Genomic DNA, 19704 nt, shown 5'->3' on the forward strand with positions numbered 1-19704 from the left:
TAAAGATTTATTTATTTATTATATGTAAGTACACTGCAGCTGTCCTCAGACACTCCAGAAGAGGGCGCCGGATCTCGTTATGGATGGTTGTGAGCCACCATGTGGTTGCTGGGACTTGAACTCTGGACCTTCGGAAGAGCAGTCGGGTGCTCTTACCCACTGAGCCATCTCACCAGCCCTTGTTTTTATTTCTTTCTCTCTCTTTTTTTCTTCCCTTGTCCCCAACCCCACAACGAAGATGGGGGTCCCATGTAACCCAGGCATAGCTGGCTGTCCGTGAATGCCTGGTTCTCTCACCTCCACCTCCGGAGTGCTGGGTTTATAAAGGTGGCTAAGGTGACCATTCCTTACTTATAAATAGACTTTTATAACATTTACTATGTGGTACTCTGTTACATAAGTAACTGTGGCATTTTCCAAAAGCTCCCTCCCTCTAGACACTGAGTTGTTTCCAGTGCTCTGAGGTATAAGTGATGTTGTCACTGGAACTTTAACACAAAAGCAAGGCTCTGGTGGTCCCTACAGGATGCTCTGCCTCCTGTCCCAATATGCTAATTAAAGAGAAGAATGATGACGGCCCACAGGGAGGAGACTAAACCCACATGACCACTTTGTGGAGAACTTCAGTGGCCCCGTGTCTGTCTTAACCCACATGACCACTTTGTGGAGAACTTCAGTGGCCCCGTGTCTGTCTTCAGGATACTTAATATGAACTTCAATTTGTTTGTTTTTTTTTTTTTGATTTATTATTTACTTTTGTGTGTACAATTGTCTTGCCTACGTGGTTGTGGAGAATAGGCATACCCAATGCCTGAGGAGGTCAGAAGAGGCACCGCATCCCCTGAAACTGTAGTTGGGTGTGGTTGTGGGTCACTGTGCTGGTGCTGGGAAGGAAACCAAGATCCTCTGCAGGAGCGACAAGTGCTCTCAACTGCTGAGCCATCCCTGCAGCCCCTATATGAGCTTCAAATAGGATAACTGGAGGGGGCTGGGGGAGCAAAAGCTATGCCTAATTAAATAGTCCCTCTCAGGCATTGTTTCAGTTCAGGTTCTATCTGGGGGACTGAAAAGGATGTTAACAACTGCCATCACCAGTGGGGACCAATTTGAAGATCTGATCGAGGGTGTAGCCTTACCCTCATAGACTACTGCATTCTTTCAGAGTGGGTTGGGTGGGCTAGGGAAAGATAGTGTCATTGGAACCCAAGTTGACTGGAACCAAGCCATTTAGGAAAGCGACTTATTTTGGTCTCTGCAGCTTTGAAGAGAGGTGAGACAGGCTATGGTAGGTAGACAGACAGATACTTCTTGCATGATTGACATGCCTCCGCAGACTCAGGCAGGCAAGGAATGGAGGCAGCTATGCTAGGCGTTTGTTTTGCTTTTAGTTCTCTCAGAGACCAAAGTGAGAAGTCAATACTTGCAGCGGGTAGTTTTGGCTGCCTGCTTGCTTTGTGCTCCTGGCCAGCCGCATACCCGTACCCACCCAGGAGCTATCTCGGATCTTCAAATAGAACACACACACACACACACACACACACACACACAGAGACAGAGAGAGACAGAGAGAGAAAGACAGAGAGACACACAGAGAGAGACAGAGAGACAGACAAAGAGACAGAGAGAGAGAGACAGAGAGAGAGAGAGAGAGAGAGAGAGAGAGAGAGAGAGAACAGTTTTTCTTAAAATGCTTTGGCTAACTCAATGACTGAGCACTCCTTGAATTTCCCCTGCTACTTGGGGAAGTAGTGGCCACTTCCCGGAAATCTCACATGGCTGGTAGGCTTTTTCTCTTCCTCTACTGCATCCCCTTCTCCTCTCTCAGTCCTCCTAATTCTCTCTGCAACCTACCATTCAACTCTCAGTGTCCTGCCCCATGCTCAGTCATTGGCTACTGGCAACTTTATTGATAGATCAAAAACCAATTGAGGGCAAGGACCTTCAGCATCAGTAAACACAGATTCCTGATTAAATCAAAGCTTCCAAAACACCCTCTGCAAATACTTTTTCTTTTCAAAAGCAGTTTGATATGACATCACATCAGCACAATGATGTGACATCAGTTGCACACACATCCTTAGGATAACCTTTTCTTTAAAGACTTATCTTTATTATTTCTTTATTGTATGCGTGTGTGTATGTCTTCCGTATGGGCTTATATATGAAATTATTTTTGTAAAGATTTATTTACTTATTATATGTAAGTACACTGTAGCTGTCTTCAGACACCCCAGAAGAGGGCATCAGATCTCATTACGGATGGTTGTGAGCCACCATGTGGTTGCTGGGATTTGAACTCTGGACCTTCGGAAGAGCAGTCAGTGCTCTTAACCACTGAGCCATCTCTCAAGCACCAAAATTATTTTTTTAGAAATGTAAAACAAGCAAGTCAACAAACATGGCCAACATAGGTAGAGCCTGACCTGCTAGGAAGGCAGAGGCAGGGGAGTCAGTTATCTGTGGCCAGGACTAGCCTGGTATATAGGCTAGTCTTTTATTTATTGTATGTAAGTACACTGTAGCTGTCTTCAGACACTCCAGAAGAGGGAGCCAGATCTCGTTACGGATGGTTGTGAGCCACCATGTGGTTGCTGGGATTTGAACTTGGACCTTCAGAAGAGCAGTCGGGTGCTCTTACCCACTGAGCCATCTCACCAGCCCTATATAGGCTAGTCTTATGGCCACTTGATACAAGGTAGAGTCATTTTGGGAGCAGGGACCTCATCTGTAAAAATGCTCCCATTAGATTGTCTTGTGGTGCATTTTCTTGATTGATAATTGATGTTAGATAGTCCAGCTCACTGTGGACGGTGTTACCTCTGGGCTGGTGGTCCTGGGTGCTACAAGAAAGCAGGCTGAGCAAGCCATGAGAGAGCAACCCAGTCATCAGAACTCCTTCACTGCATCAGCTCCTGCATCCAGGTACCGCCCTGATTAAGTCCCCACCCTGACTTTCTACAGTGATGGACTGTACTGTGGAACTGTAAGCTGAAATAAGCCCTTTCCTTCCCAAGTCGCTTTTGGTTTCTCACAGCTATAGAAAGCCTGAGAGACCTGGGCAAAACAGAAAAACATCAATCATTTATGTATTTATCTTTCGAAACATGGTCTCCTTACATAGCTCCGGCTGTCCTAGAACTCACTCTGTAGACCAGGCTGGCCTTGAATTCATAGAGCTCCTCCTGCCTCTGCCTCCCAGGTGCTGGAATTAAAGGCATGCACCAGTATACCTGGCACCTAGGCTAATCTTACACTGCTTTCTGAGTGATCTCCGTAGCTAGGGAACTACCTAGGCCAGCCATAACCCCCATTATATTTCCAGGTTTTTTTTTCTCCATCACTTTTAAATATAATTACATATGTGAGTACTGTATTTACATCATTTCCACTCCCCAACCCCCACCCAACTCCTCCCTTGTCTTTTTCTCACTCCCTTTGACATGTGACCTCTTCTTTAATTATTATTTTTAAACATGCAGGCACACACACACACACACACACACATGTATAAATATAGCCTGCTGAGTCCTTTTAGTATTGATAGGATGTGTTTAGAAAAGGTGACTTCTTCTCCCTGGAGAATAATTCTTTCTCTCTCTCCACATCATTAGTTGCCTGAACTCCATTTAAGAGGGGGTCTTGTGAGATTTCCCCCATCCATCTTGGGATGTCACCTGATGCTGCAATTTTGTAGTTCATGTTTAGACCATGGAGATTTCATGAGTGTAGCTTCCTTGTCATATACAGAAGACATCCTGATCTTTTCCCCTCTTATAATCTCTCTCGTGGTGGTTACAAGGCCAGCCTTGTCTACATAAGGACTACATGTAGAGATTTTGTCTCCAAACAAAATCTTTTTTTTTTTTTAGATTTATTTATTTATTATATGTAAGTACACTGTAGCTGTCTTCAGACACTCCAGAAGACAGAGTCAGATCTCGTTACAGATGGTTGTGAGCCACCATGTGGTTGCTGGGATTTGAACTCCGGACCTTCAGAAGAGCAGTCGGGTGCTCTTACCCACTGAGCCATCTCACCAGACCCAAAATCTTTTATTTATTTATTTTTACCTTTATTTATCGTGAGAAGCGCAGGTGCCACAGTGGAGTTGGGGTTGGGGGTGGTCAGAGATTAAGTTGTTGGGAGTCTTCTATCTTGTGGGTCCCACGGATTGGAATGAAGGTCAGGCTTAACAGCAAGTGCTTTTATTTACCTACTGAACCATCTCACTGGATTTCCTAAAATATAAAATAAAATAAAATAAAATAAAATAAAATAAAAGTGTTTTTGAGACAGGGTCTCATGCAGCTCAAACTAACCTAGAATTTGGGGAACTTCGGATCCTCCCGCCTCTGCTCCCCTCCTGTTAGGATCGCAGGCACGCGCATGCGTTACCATGACTGGCTCATTGCTATTTTTAGGTTGACACAACTTTCTGAGACCTAGGAATTGCAGTAAAGACAACTAGGCTCCAAACTTCCCCTTTGGAATTTGGCTTCTGGGCCAAACTTCCAAACAATAGCGACAGTATTTTGATTTGTAGCTGAAGTTGTTGGGTCTGGAGGCAGACAGCTAGACTCCTGCAGAACTCTACTTCTGTTTAAGAGCGGTGATGCCCAGGGGCCATGCCTTAACCCGGGAGAGTCAGTTTCTGTCCCTAAGGATGTGATGATTGCGTGAGCCTTGCTCTTGGGTCTTGTTGGAACCTTAGGCACACCCCTTAGAGTGTAGGTAACTCAATCTTCTCATCAACAAAATGGGGACGGTAGACAAAATCAGGAAGGCTTTTGAGGACTCAGTTCCGGGTATGGAGGGAGAAAGCTGGCCTGAAGTGGGGGAAGGAGCCCCACCCCTACCCACCACGTGGAGTGCCCTCCTTGCCCGCAGTAAGGCCGCAGGGCTATTCCCAAGCTCCGGGCGTGGCGGAGGCGGGGCAGGGGCTGGGGCCAGACTAGTTGAACGGACAGCCAATGCCGCCCTGAGCCCAGGCTCCCCGAGAGGCGCGGCCTGGCTTTCTCGTCTCTCTGCTCTAGGGCCAGCCGGAGGGGAAAGAGGACAGCCAGGGGCCGGGCGTGGAGGCGTGGCCTCCGGCTTTTTTTTTTTTTTTTTTTTTTTTTTGTCCGCCCAGAGAAGAAAAGCTTCCTCCTGCCCCTTTAAGAGGCAGAGGCGAGCATCCGATTGGCTAAGACGATAGTGACGTCACGAGGAGGCCGGCGCCCTCCCCCTCAGGCCGCGCGTTCCCGGGCAGTCTGCGCGAGGGCCGGGCCGGGTCAGGCCGGCGGCCCCCTCCGTTCCCCGTGCTTCTCCGCTCTACGTCGTCCCGGCTCCCGGGGGATGCCCCGGACCAGGTTCTCCTCATGGCTGCCGACGTTTTCATGTGTTCGCCGCGCCGGCCCCGCAGTCGGGGCCGTTCGGTGCTGCTCAAGCCTCAGGTGCCCGAGGACGACGACGACTCGGACACAGACGAGCCGTCTCCGCCGCCCCCCTCCGGCGTGGCCACTTCAGCCCGGGCCCACGCGAGCGCCGCGCCGCTGCCGCCTCGGGCCGGCCCGGGCCGCGAGGAGCCTCCGCGCCGACAGCAGATCATCCACAGCGGCCACTTCATGGTGTCCTCTCCGCACCGCGAGCACCCGCCCAAGAAGGGCTATGATTTCGACACGGTCAACAAGCAGACGTGCCAGACCTATAGCTTCGGCAAGACCAGCTCCTGCCACTTGTCCATCGATGCGTCGCTCACCAAGCTCTTCGAGTGCATGACCCTGGCCTACAGGTAGGGGACCCGATGACGCCCCCACCCGACTGCCAGACCTGGCCGAGCCCCATCTTCACCCCGGTCTCTCTTGAACAAAAACCCAGCTTAGCCCTTTGGCGTCACACTGTCCCTTTGGAAATTCCTACTAGGAGGATTTGTGAGTCTGGGGTCTCCACCGTGGAGAGAGGCGCCAGGGTTCCGGCCTTGTAGCCCTGTCACCCGGTCGTTCCTGGGTTCTTCCGGCTTCGTGTTCCCCATCCAGGCCCTCCCCTCCTCCAATGCCCGTGGTCACCGGTTTTGGACAAGAGTTAGGTGTAGCTACAGGCTGCGTGTTGTTGTTTTCCTCTTTTTCTTTTGGCTCTGTGGACCCCTTCCTTCTATTGCTTTGTGTGTTTACAGCAACACCCAACGGTTAAGATCACCTGTCCAGGGTGGCTAGGGCGCTGGCTGCACTATCTTAATGATTGTGTAACGCCTTGGAGCCTGTTTCCTTGTCTATAAAGGGGGGCGGGGTGGGGGTGACAGTAGTGTTGACCTCTAGGGGGCTGCTTCACGGAAGGGTTGAGATAGGCCGAGTGGGTTTTTAGGCGCTGCTTAAATGTGAGTTACTTTTCCTGATTGTCCATGCATCTGGAGCCTGGGTTCTCTTACATCTCCTTTACAGGGAAGTTCTGAGGCAGGACCCTTTGCACACAGTGGACTTGTGGAGTTTATTTTCCTGGGAAGTTGGAATTTGTTTTTGTTTTGTTTTGTTTGTTTGTTTTCTTTTTGAGCCAGGGTCTTGTGTAGCCCAGGCTCCTCTCAAACTTTTGTAGCAGATGCTGGCTGGCCTTGAACTCCTCCTGACTGCCCTGCCTCCACTTCCCAAATTCTGTGATCACAAACATATGCCTCTCATGCCCACATCTGGCTAGAGGGTTTTCTGACTGACCCTAAATATGTATGTGTGAGATGTCAGTTTGTAGGGCTGACATCCCAGACACTGCCCTGAAACGGGGAATTCAGCTTTGGACAGAGATCTTTTCAACGTCACAGAAATGCCTTTCCCTGGAGGGCTAGCCTTTCTTTCTACCCTCTTACGCTTCCCCAGTATGTCTTCTAGGCAGGCATTTTAGGCAAGTTTTCTGCCTCAGCCAGAGACCTTCTCTGAACTGCTAGTGATTAGAGTAGCCCATATGGGTGGTAGCTTCAAGCAGGACCCACACTGACTGGGCTTGCTTTAGCAACTATACTGGCTTTGGCTTCATGAGAGTCCTGATGCACAGCTGGCAGCCTAGAGTGTTTCCCAGGTTACTCTGAAGACCATGGAAAGAAGCACAGGACCACTCCTAGTTTTTTTTGTGTGTGTGTGTGTGTGTGTGTTACCTTGATACCTATGTATCCAGGAGCTCACTATATAACCTGGACTGGCCCCAACCTTGCAGTAATCCTCCTGCTTTAGGTTCTCAAGTGTTGGGATTACAGGTGCTGCCATGGCTAGCCCTGTTTTGGGTTTTGGTTTTACTTAATTTCTAAAGCTAGCCTGCAGAGTAGTAGGTTTTAGCATGCCGTTTTCATTCATAAGGATCACACTTAATGGTTTTTGTTATCATCGCTTTGTTTTCTTGAGACTGGTCTTGCTGTTATTCAGGAGGCTGGTCTTAAATTCATGGTTTCAAGCAACCCTCCTTCCCCCTACCCCCACCCCTCGCCTCTCTCTCAGGGTAGTAGATAATAAGCCCCGATAATCGAAATTAAAAGCATTACTCAATTGCCTGAAGTTAAAATACTTGATAGTTGGCTCTGCATGGCATTTTCCCTCCCTGGAATAAGTGATTAGTCAACTTGTTCCTTTGTTATGTTTCTAAAATGCACCCTCACCCCCATTTCCTCTTGTGGAGGTTTCCCTGATGGCTTTATTCCTATAGCATAGCTCTTCCTTCTGTCACCTTTACGTCCGTGGCATATTGGTCAGTCTCCGCTCTGACTCTTAGACCTTGCCAGGTTGAGCTGGCCCCGAGCCTGGGAAGGTACTCTTGTTTTTAAACAGACAGCTGACGGTGAAGTTGCAGTGCCGTGTGCCCTTTCAGTCCCTCACTCTTGAGCATTTATGTTGGAATCAGAATCAGACTCATTTAGATTACAGCATAAACTAGTCTTTGGGAAATGCTTTTCAAACAAAATCAGGGCCAAAGGACAGGAATGTGTTCTTATTAAAGAGAACTTAATCCTTTTTTTTTTAATTTAATATAAACTTCTGCATGTATAGGGAGAGAAAGCTGCTTGAGTCACTGGAGGCTCAGGCTAGAAATTCTCACTTAGTAAGCTCTGCTAAAGGAAAAATAAGCCAGTGTCCCTTTGTGCTCTATTTGAATAACCTAGAAATAACACCAACCGAATAATGCCATCATTTTGACACCTCACCTTTTCTGAGTTAACTTTCTTGACTGCAGAATGCATCACTAGTTGGATACAAGAGGCTTACTTGCTCTTTGGTATCTCCAGCCCCCGTTCAGAAGCCTCTTTAGCTTGCCCTTGCATGGAGTCAGAACCTTCACTTCTTTTCCAGGTTTTTCCTGCTTGGGCTGGAAGGAAGGCCAGCTGGGTCTTCTATGTGACTGTTGTTGGCCTAGGTTCTCTCTGACCCCAGCTTCCAGTCTGTTCCGTGGGCTCTTGGTTCTGCTGCCGCCTAACTCCCTGGTACACTCTGTGCTTTTCGTTTTGTTTTGCTTTGCTTTGGTTTCCTGTTAACTGCTGCCTCCCAGCTGTTTCCAGATGCGACTCAAGAGCTTTTGGGGGGAGGAACCAAGTATAGGGGAGGCTGTGGTTATTGATCCCCAGATCCTGAGAGGTGGCCTAGGAATCACGGACATGCCAAGCAAAGCCTTGTAGGTCAGGCTGCCTGAAACTCACTGAAAATCCTACCTCAGCCTCTGTAGTACTGGGATTTTAGAGGTAGCTGGATCATCAAATCAGATTCTGGCAAGGTAGTAGGTTTTGGGGGCACTGGGGACTGTGAACATGTTTGTTGGGACTCCAGTTTCCTCATGACTGGCTTTAAAAACAAAACCAAAAACCCATGTCCCTCCTACTCTGGGTAAGTAGCTGTGGGGGAAGCGTCTTGATTTGGTTTTAAAACATGTGCTCAATTTCTGAGACACCCTGGAGGAGAAGAAATTCTTTTAAAGGCAAACTTGTGTGACAGGTGACAGGGGAGAGCAGCCTGGCATCCCTTTCATGAGCCATCTTGACACAGCTCTAGAATGAAGTGGATAAAACTTCCCTTTGGGGTGGAAATTCATATCAACTGTCTGAATAATGTCTGTGACTGGCTTGGACCTGGCAAATTACAGGCAAAAGGAGGTTTATAAAGTTGAGTGTAAAGGGTGGACAACATAAGATTTTAACTCTATCCTCAGCCTAGTTAAGCTAGGCTGGTGGTGCATAACTGCAATCACAACACATGGAAGGCTAAGGTAGGAACTTCATGAGTTCAAGGCTAGCCTGAGATGTCTAGGGTAACACTATCTACAAACAAACAACACAACTCAAGCATCTATCAAGACTGTAGTTTCTCATCTATAAACTGAAGAAAACAGCGTGTCTAATGGGAATCTCTCATTGATTTTTTCAAATGCTTGACTGACAAATGCCACATAGAACCATTCTTGATCTGTTGGCTGGGTCTGTTCAAGGCCTCTGTTGTGGAGCTGTGCACTTTAGAGCATAGTTCATGGTTCTTGCCCTTTTAACATTTTGAGGAATGGCATGCATGTACACCCCCCATATAGATGCTGGACTCATCTAGTGCTTAGCTTTGTGGTTGGTTTTAGTTTCACTTCTCTCTCTTTTTTAAAAAAAGATTTATTTATTTATTATATGTAAGTACACTGTAGCTGTCTTCAGACACTCCAGAAGAGGGCTCCAGATCTCATTATGGATGGTTGTGAGCCACCATGTGGTTGCTGGAATTTGAACTTAGGACTTCTGGAAGAGCATTCGGTGCTCTTAACCACTGAGCCATCTCTCCAGCCCCTAGTTTCACTTCTCTTGTTGTTAACTTCTTTTGGTATATATCAGAGTCTACGGTAGAAAGTGGTCTTTTGGAAAAATAAAAGCATTACATTTATTTATTTTGTGTGTGCGTACATTGAGATCTGAGGGCAATTTGTATGTAAGTTTTCTCATTTTACCATGTAGATCCCAGAAATCAAATTCGGATTGTCAGGCTTGGGAGCAAATACCTTTTATCTGCAAAGCCATTTTGTTAGACCTAGAAATGGACTTTTTTGTATTTAAGCATAAGAAGTAATTTTTTTTGGCAAGTGGCTATTTAAGTGGGTATTTGAAGAGACATTTCTCTCTCCTTTATTTTCTTTCTTTCTCTCTCTCTCTCTCTCTCTCTCCCTCCCTCCCTTCCTTCCTTCCTTCCTTCCTTCCTTCCTTCCTTCCTTCCTTCCTTCCTTCCTTTTTTGTTTAGATTTTATTTTAGTCATATGAGTGCTTTGTCTGCATATATGTCTGTACCACATGCATGCCTAGTGCCCGAGGAAGTGGTGAGCTTCCATGTAGGTGCTGGGAATTGAACCCTGGTCCTTCTCAAGAACAAGTGTTCTTAACCACTGAGCCAGTTCTCCAACCCCAACAGGTTTCTTTTAAATTTTATTTATTTATTTATTTATTTAGTATCTGTGTGTGTGTGTGGGGGGGTAGGTAACAACCTCTTAAGAGATGTGCTCTCTCTGTTTATCGTATTACATTGTCAGGGTTGATGGCAAGTATCATTTTTAGCCCTCAGCTATCTTACCAGCCCTTGAGATATTTAAACTAGGAACTTTAGGAGTCCTAGGGTATGTTTTCAGTCTGTAGATCCCACATATGCACTCTTATGTGGTAACTGTTGTTCATGGCCTGGGGTGGAAAGCTATGCCAGACTTAAGGAATAACAAGGACTAAAAAGGACTACCACTGAGCCCACTGTGTCCTACAAATTTTAAGTGTTCAGTAAAGAAATCTTTTCTTTGCTCTTTGAGGCAAGGTCTCATGTGTCCAGGTTGGCTTTGTACTCACGTAGCTGAGGAAAAGGGACCATCATTTCTTTATTTTTCATGTATGTATGCATGCATGTGTGTATATATGTGTGTGTGTTGATGTGTGTGGGTGCCAGTGTACTTGTGCCATGGTGTGTATTGGAAGTCAGAGGACAACTTGTGATATCCATCCTTCTATCTTATAGGACAGGGTTTCTTGTTTGCCACTGAGTATGTCAGGCTAGCTGGCCTCTGAGCTACTGGGTAGCTTGTGGACTTCACGGTAGGAGTACTGGGTTATTACAGAATCCTTTGTTTTACATGGGTCCTGGGAGCACACTCAGGGCCTCACATGTGCACACCAAACACTTTATCTCCTGAGCCATCTCTCCAAGCCTAGTCTTTAATTTCCAGTCTCTGCCTCCACCTCCCAATGCTGACACTACAGCTTTATGCTCCACATCTCCTTTTTTTTTTTAATGTTCTGGAGATCAAACCCAGGGCTTTGTGCCTGGAATGTAAATACTAGGCAAATGCTCTTCTAACTGAGCTACAGGTCCCACTAGAGAAATCTTCTTATGATAGGCATGGTAATGGAAATCATTTGCAGAGATGGCTTAGTTTTACAATTCTGCTCCCATGTCACTAATTGTTTTTCTTCTCTTTCTTTCTTTTAGTCTTTAATCATTAGACGACAGTGTGCCTGCTGTTACAGAGTGTGCACTGGCATTGGCTATAGAGACAGTAATCTCAAATAACTCAGAAACCAGGGCTGAGGAAACAGGCATGGTTAGTTACAGGATAGATAGTAAGAGCTGTGATAACAACCTGAGTCTGATTTAAAGGTAGTATTAGGAGGCGTGTCCACACCAGATGGTGTGTGTGTGTCCATCTGTCTCCATGTGTCTGTCTGTCCATGTCTATAACCAATGTGTGTGTGGATGGTTTTGCCAGCATCAGATTCTTTTTTTTTAATGTATTTATTTACTTATTTTAAATGTGCTCTGTCTACATATACACCTGCATGCCAGAAGAGGGCATCAGATCCCATTACAGATGGTTGTGAGCCACCATGTGGTTGCTGGGAATTGAACTCAGAACCTCTGGAAGAGCAGTCGGTGCTCTTAACCACTGAGCCATCTCTCCAGCCCTAGCATCAGATTCTGTGTTTATTACTTCTCCCCTGTATTATTATCAGAAATCATGAATTTTCTTCCTTAAAGAGAAGCCTATGCTCTTCTTATCTTTTGCTCTTGAGTAGTCCAGGACCAAATTTTCATTTTAAGTAGGGTCTACTAGTTAATTGCTTGCCCCATAGAAGGATAAGAAAGTGTTAGTAGAGTTAGAAAAGAAAGGTAAGGATGTAGCTCATTTGGCATAAACCAGGTGTGATAGTAGATACCTATAGCCCCAACACTCTTGGGAAATGTAGGCTGGAGGGTCAGAAGTTCAAGGTCATCTACAGCTATATATTGATTTCAATGCCAGCCTGGTCTCCATTAGATCTTGTCTTTAAAAATAAAATAAAATAAAATAAACTTGAGCCTAGAAGTTAAGGACTGAATTTGTGTAGATGGGTATGTATATATATATATATATATATATATATATATATATATATATATAAAACATTTGTATGTGTGTGTGTGTGTGTGTGCATGTGTGTGTGCATGCATGCAGGTACATGTGTATGTAGGCATGCAGAGGTTAGTATCCATTATCGTCCTCTTGCTCTCTACCTCAGTTTTTAAATTGCTCCCCATACCCACCTTCTATTTTGAGAGAGTTTCTTGCTGAACTCAGAGGTCATTGACTGGCTGGATTGACTGGCCAGTGAGCTCCGGGGATGTGCCTATCCCTGCTCTGTTTGTACTATAGTTACAGAGGTCAGACTCCTACAGCACAGCTTGTAGGAGTTAGGGTCTGTCCTTTCACCGTGTGGATCCTAGGGATTGAACTCAGCTCTTCAGGCTTGGCAGAAAGCACCTTTATCCATTGAACTATCCTGCCAGCCCTAATTCCTAGGGTCTTAAGCATTTTAGAAAATTCCCTTACTGCTGAGCTACACCCTCACACCAGGAAAAATCTTTTGAGCTGAAAAATCCCTCCGCACATCTGCTCACAAAAGCCTAGAATTCCTTGGTAGAAGAAAAGAAGGTGCCAGTTCCTCTACTGCTGTAAGGCAAGAAAGAGGGCAACCCAAGTGGGAAGGTGAATGTCTTAGGCTGCTTATCCCCACTGGCTAAATCCTGTGCTTCCTTCAGTCTCAGCCTTCCCCAAGTGAGTGAACCTCATCCTTTGGAAAGCCAGCACTCTTATTTGCTTTGTATATGGCAGTTAGGCAGCCATGATTTATCTGCTGTCTTCACCTTTGCTTTTCCTGTCGAGTCTAATAGTATCTCTAAGACAGACTATGTAATTTAAAAATATATGTTGAATTGAGAAGGGACTCTCCAGAAAATGGAACCAGATTTGTTTTTATTCCTTTAAAAAAAAAAAAAAGATTTATTTATTTATTTATTTAATGTATGAGTACATATTTTATGTATGAGTGCATGCCAGAAGATGGCGTTAGATTCTATTACAGATGGTTGTGAGCCACTGTGTGGTTGCTGGGGATTGAACTCAGGAAGAGCAGATAGTGCTCTTAACTGCTAAGCCATCTCTCCAGCCCCTGAACCAGCTTTATAAATTTGTCTTTGTTGAATGTTGTTTATATTTCTTTCAGGGGATTGGTGCTTTGGGGAATATTGGTGTGGAATGAGACAGTAGGATGGTCCTTTGTATTGTTGTCCAATTGGACCATACAGTGGGCAGGTTAATAGCACCCTTAAAGTCTGTGTTGGGCTGGTGAGACAGCTCGGTGGCTAAAGGCATTTACCCCCAACCTGACAACCCACATGGTGGGAAGGGAGAACAGACTCTCAGAAGGAGAAAGAACCAGCTCCTGTAAGTTGTTCTCTGACCTCCATATGGGGACCTCCCGACACCTCACCCACGAACCTGCACGTGCCCACCCATGTATGCAGCACACGCGTGCATGCTTGAGGAGCTGTTCTCTTTGGCTACTTTATTGGGTTCTTATACCTTCAACCTTTCTACATCCCAGTCCTTTCCAACCCCCCTACACTAGGTAGGAAGGAAAGAAGGTTAGAAGGGAAAGGGGGTGTCAGTCTCATTAGGCGACTTCCTTGATTAGAGGCAAGTTCAGTCTTTGTTGTCAGGATATCTCCAACAAGCAATTCAGTGAACAGAAAAGGCAGCAAGAATAGCAATGGCAGCAGGGGGCACAGCAGCCACCATAGCCTCTCAGGGCTCTGGCATTTTTATATCCTCTCAAGAATTCCCAGAATTCTGAATGAAAAATATCATCAGGGCTGGAGAGATGGCTCAGTGGTTAGGAGCACAGACTGCTCTTCCAGAGGTCCTGAGTTCAATTCCCAGTAACCACATGGTGGCTCACAACCATCTGTAATGGGATCTGATGCCCTTTTCTGGTGTGTCTGAAGACAGCAACAGGGTACTCACATACATTAAATAAATACATATTTAAAAAAAGAAAAAGAGAAAAAAATCTTCAGCAGGTGGAATCATGCTCTTGTCAGAGCATGAGACAAATCACAGCTAGCTTCTGTGGACAGCCTGAAGCAGCCTCATGTCCCAGCCCTGCGACTAGAACAAACAAAAAATAGTCCTACAGCATAGCTGGTTTTTTTAAATTTATTTTATGTATATGAGTACACCATTGCTCTCTTCAGACATACTAGAAAAGAGCATCTGACCCCATTACAGATGGTTGTGAGCTACCATGTGGTTGCTGGAAATTGAACTCAGGACCTCTGGAAGAGCAGTTGGCACTCTTAACTGCTGAACCATCTTTCCAGCCCCCTCCCCCCAATAACTGGGTTTTTAAAGAAACTGAAATTCCTACTACACACACACACACACACACACACACACACACACTCTCTAAACGTAACAACAAGAAAAAGATGGTTATGTCCCAGTCCCTGGATTCTGTGAATATGTTATACAACAAAGTGGATTTAAGGCTGCAGATAGAATTAAGTTTGCTGATCGGCTAAGATTATCCTGGATTATCTGAGTGGGCCCAGTGTAATTACAAGGGTCCTTAACAAATAGATGAGTGCTGGGTGAACACGGTAGGAAAAAGACTAATCCTGATGCAGCTAACTTTGAAGAAGAGTAGGGAGGAGACTGTGAGCTAGGGAATGTGGGTAACTTTAAGAGAATAGAGACAAGGAAGTAGCATCTTTTCTCACATTCTAGAAGGAATGCAGGCCAGTGAATCTATCTTGGTTTTGGCTCTGAGAAACCTAACTTTGATATCTGATCATGAAAATTATGAAATAATAAATTTCTTTCTTTCTTTCTTTCTTTCTTTCTTTCTTTCTTTCTTTCTCTCTCTCTCTCTTTCTCTCTTTCTTTCTCTCATTCTTTTTCTTTCTTTCTTTCTTTCTTTCTTTCTTTCTTTCTTTCTTTCTTTCTTTCTTTCTTTCTTTCTTAGAGTTATTTATATATCTCATGTATGTGAGTACTCTGTAGCTGTCTTCAGACACACCAGAAGAGAGCATTGGATGTCATTACAGATGGTTGTGAGACACTACGTGGTTTCTGGGAATTGAACTCAGGACTTCTGGAAGAGCAGTCAGTGCTCTTAACCTCTCAGCCCAATAAATTTATTTCTGTGTCACTAAGTTATAGCACCAATAGGAAATACAGGTTGGTTTCAAAAGTTCTGCCTGTGCTTCCTCAATGCTGGGACCAGAGCTGTGCACCATTATGTTTAACATTTATCATTTTTTCTTTTTAAAAGTATATAAGCATGTGTACATGTGTATGTGTGGGTGTGAGGAGGCCAGGGAAGGATGTCAGATGTCCTGCTCCATCAGTCACTCTTGCTCCCTTGAGACAAAGTTTCTCACTGAACTTGGAACTAAGCTGCAGGTTAGAGATCCCTTAATGATATGCCTACCTCTGACTCATTGGCTGTGTGCTCAGCTACACCCAGCTTTTTAATGTGCATTCTGGGATCTGAACTCTCAGGTCCTTATTCTGCTGTGCAAGTAAGTGTTCTGTGCTCTTACTCACTGCCCACCTTTTAAGCACCTTTTCCTCCTTCTTTCCTATTAACAACTTTTCACCAAACTCACGATCCTCTTGTCTTAGTCTCTCAAGTGTCGACACTACAGTTGTGCAGCGCCAAGCATGACCTAAGTTTCTTGAGAAAATGTTTCTAAGCACTTAACCTTTTTTTTTTTTTTAACTCACCAAGCTTGCTGTGACTGTCTTTAAGCCCTTTTCCTCCACAGAAGAGCATGCAGCCCACTCAAGACTGGTACTGAGTTATGCTGATTCTATTGGGCCCTGGTCCAGGGGGCTCTAGTGGTAGGAGAACCCGTCAAGTGTGCTGTGTTTTTGTTCTCTGTCTGATATAACTTCTGTAATAGGATATTATAGAAAGTCAGTTTGATATTTTTGTTTTGGTACTGGGCATTGACCATAGGACTTCGTGCTCTCTGGGCAAGTGCTGTACCCCTGAGCAACATTTCTAACTTTTTTACCTTTTTTTTTTTTTTTTTGGTTTTTCGAGACAGGGTTTCTCTGTATAGCCCTGGCTGTCCTGGAACTCACTTTGTAGACCAGGCTGGCCTCGAACTCAGAAATCCGCCTGCCTCTGCCTCCCGAGTGCTGGGATTAAAGGCATGCGCCACCACGCCCTGCACTTTTTTACCTTTTTTTTTGAGACAGAGCCTCACTAAGTTGCCGAGCTGGCCTGAACTTGTGATTCTCCTGTTTCAGCTTTCTAGATAACTAGGATTACAAGTGCAAGCCACCTAGCTTCAGTTTGACGTTTTTGTTTTGTTATGATTTTGAGACAGGATCTCATGTAGTCCAAGCTGGCCTTTGAGGATGACCTTGAACATTGGAAGATATTTGATCACACTGTGAAGTCTGACATTGTGTTATTTACTGAAAAAACATGTTTCTAGTTGTGTGGTGTAACTCAGCCCTTAGTACATACCTTTAATCCCAAACAGTGAAGGTAAAGTTAGTTTGTAGAAGGAATCACCCATGTTTGAAAAGTGATGTCTAATTGAGTGGCAGACAAAGGGATGAATCAGAGAAAGATTTGACAAAATAGAATATGCCCAACTCTGACGAGAGGAGAAAGGAAAGGGAAGCTACTTAAGAGAGTGTGCAGAGAGAGGAGGAGGCAGTTTTATTAAGACAGCTACAAAGAGAGGTTGCAGAGAGAGAGAGAGAACAGGTGAAGGCAGAAGGAGCTCGAAATGAGAAGGAGCCAGAAGATTAGAACAGATTGCTAGAGTTAGTTTGAGGCCAACTACAGCAAAAAGAGGCTGAGAGAGAAGCCAGATTGAATCAGTCAGCTTGGAGAAGAGTTTGAGCCAGAACAGTTGAGTTGAATCAGCCAGCCAGAGCTCAGGAAGAACTAGAAAGGGTGAGTTTATTCAGCTTAGTAAGTCTTAGAGGTTGAAAACATTCCGATCATCGTGCTCGCAAGAGAGACAGAGAGAGAGACAGAGACAGAGACAAAGAGACAGAGAGAGAGAGAAAGAGAAAGAGAGAGAGAATATGTGCATGCATGTATGTGTATACATATGTGTACTCTCAGGCCATGTGGAGGGCAAAGAGTAACCTTCCTGGGTGTTGGTTCTTGTCATCTTCCCCTTTTCCACCGTTTGGGACAGGGTCTCTTGTCTGCCACTGCCCATGCTAGGCTGCCTGCTTCTCAAGCTGCTGGGGCTTCTCCATCCCTGCCTCTTACCTTGCTGTAGCAGTGCTGGGCTCACAGATGCTGTCAGCTGTGCCCAACCTTATGGGATCCTCACACTTGCAATGCAAGCACCTCACCCACTGAAGCATCCCCAGCCTGACCTGAAACTTTAAAAGAAGTTTATTTTCTTCATTTAGATTTATTTATGTGCATGTATATCTGTAAAGAGTGTGTTGGAGCCGGGCAGTGGTGGTGCATGCCTTTAATCCCAGTACTTGGGAGGCAGGGGAACCCTGTCTCAAAACCCAAAAAACAAAAACAAAACAAAACAACCCCCCCAAAAAAACCCCAAAAAAACACAACCAAAAAAAAAAAAGTGTGTCAGATCCTGGAAACTGTAGTTGTGAATAGTTGTGAGTTGCCATGTAGGTGCTGGGAATGGAAACTTGGTTCTCTGGAAGAACAAGAACTCTTACACAAAGCCCTCTGACTTTGATCTCTTTTTTATTGTTTTTTTCAAGATAGGGTCTTACTATGTAGCTCTTGATGTCCTGGAACTCACTATGTAGACCAGGCTGGCCTCAAATCCACAGAAATCTACCTGCTTCTGCCTCCTGAGTGCTGGGACTGTCCCTGGCTGACTTTGAACTTCTAACACTCCTGTTTTTGTGTCCCAAGTACTGGGATTCTAGCATGAACCAGCACTCCCCAATGAATTTCCTTGTTTTGAAGGACTGCTATAATGGCCCATGAAAGATTCAGATTATCCTTTTTCCAGAATCCAGTTACATAGTGGGTATAAAATGTACAGTTCAGGCAGCCAGTGGTGATCTTCTGTCTTCTGTTGAAACTCCTTTGTGTGGTTAGAATTCCAGGCCACAGAGGCTTGCGTTTCAGGCCAAGCTGTTTGGGTCACAAGCTTTAAGCATTCTCTGATGCCGGCTTGAGGAGGGTGCTGATTATTCGACACCAATTCCAGTACTTCCTGATCTACCAGAGGGTTCTGGAGACTGGAGGTAGAGCCAGGCAGCCCTCATTCTCAGCAGGGGAGAACTGCTGTCTCCTTGAGAAGTGGCTTTCCTTTACAATCTCTCTCTCTCTCTCTCTCTCTCTCTCTCTCTCTCTCTCTCTCACACACACACACACACACACACACACACGCTGTCTTTCTTCTTTCTTGTTCTCCGCTGCAGGAGCTTCTGCACCCTTGGGTTTGCATGACCAATGTTCCTGTGCAGATCTTCTTGTCACCATGAGTGCTCTTTACCAGTTGCCTATTAAATTAACCCTATAGTCTCCAAACTAGACATTTGAGAAGGAGGCAAGGGGAAGGCTGGGTGGCTGCCCCTCACTGGGCAGAACCTCTCCAGCCACAGAGCTGGAATCTAGCTGGCATCTTGGTTTGTCTGCTGCTCAATCAAGTTCTCATTTCCTAACATGTATTCATGAGGTGTGTCTGCTTTGGAAATACAGTAGATGAATTAGTTATCTGTCTCCATCATGAAACTTCTTTTCTGGCAGGAGTCAATAAGCAAATTGGATTTTGTGTTTGAGTGCCATGGAGAACATAAAACAAAACAAGGGATGGTTCAGAGGTTTGGAAAAGTGGGCAGATACTATGAGCTGTTCAGAGAAAGTGGGCAGATACTATGAGCTGTTCAGAGAAGTGCTCTGAGGAGGTGATATTCCAAGTTGACCTGAAACCTGACTGGGAAGTAGAAGCCAGCCATGGACAGTAGAAGAGGCCCAAGGTGGAGTGAGCATGGCGGTTTCGGTGTTAGAAACACCAGTAGGACTAGATGTTGATCAGAGACCATGGAAAAAGATGAACTTGAAGAAGCAAAAGGACTTATGACTCATGGTGGGAATGAGGGTATTATTCTCACTGAATTAGGAATGCTGATTTACTTCCACAGGCAGGCAGCTTGTTATGGCTAGCCGACCGGGACTTATCTAAGGAAACTAGTCTGTAGAGGCTAGAGTTGAAATGAGCTTTTTTTTTTTTTTTTTGGATAGGGTCCCAAGGGATTAAAAGCAAGCATTCCTCTTGAAGCTGTTGAACTTTATTCTCCGACCAATGTGTCCATGCTGGGATAGTAAGAATTGGATGAATCCAAGATGGTTTGGAGTTGCTAGTGAATCAGACATGGGAGATGGATAGGATGATGGGAAGAAGGGAAAGA

At 45.2% G+C, this 19704-nt stretch overlaps 1 protein-coding gene across 1 annotated transcript in view; it reads left to right on the forward strand.

The window, feature by feature from the left end:
• The first annotated feature begins 5231 nt into the window (after positions 1–5231).
• The window catches only part of Mlxip (MLX interacting protein), a 60459-nt gene continuing 45986 nt past the window's right edge, over positions 5232–19704 (forward strand). The window contains exon 1 of the mRNA XM_021163687.2: positions 5232–5770. Coding sequence (XP_021019346.1) covers positions 5358–5770 — 413 coding nt within the window. The 5' untranslated portion in view covers positions 5232–5357. The remainder of the gene's footprint in view (positions 5771–19704) is intronic.

The sequence above is a fragment of the Mus caroli genome, chromosome 5 (genome assembly GCF_900094665.2).
Source record: "Mus caroli chromosome 5, CAROLI_EIJ_v1.1, whole genome shotgun sequence".
Classification (NCBI taxonomy): domain Eukaryota; kingdom Metazoa; phylum Chordata; class Mammalia; order Rodentia; family Muridae; genus Mus; species Mus caroli.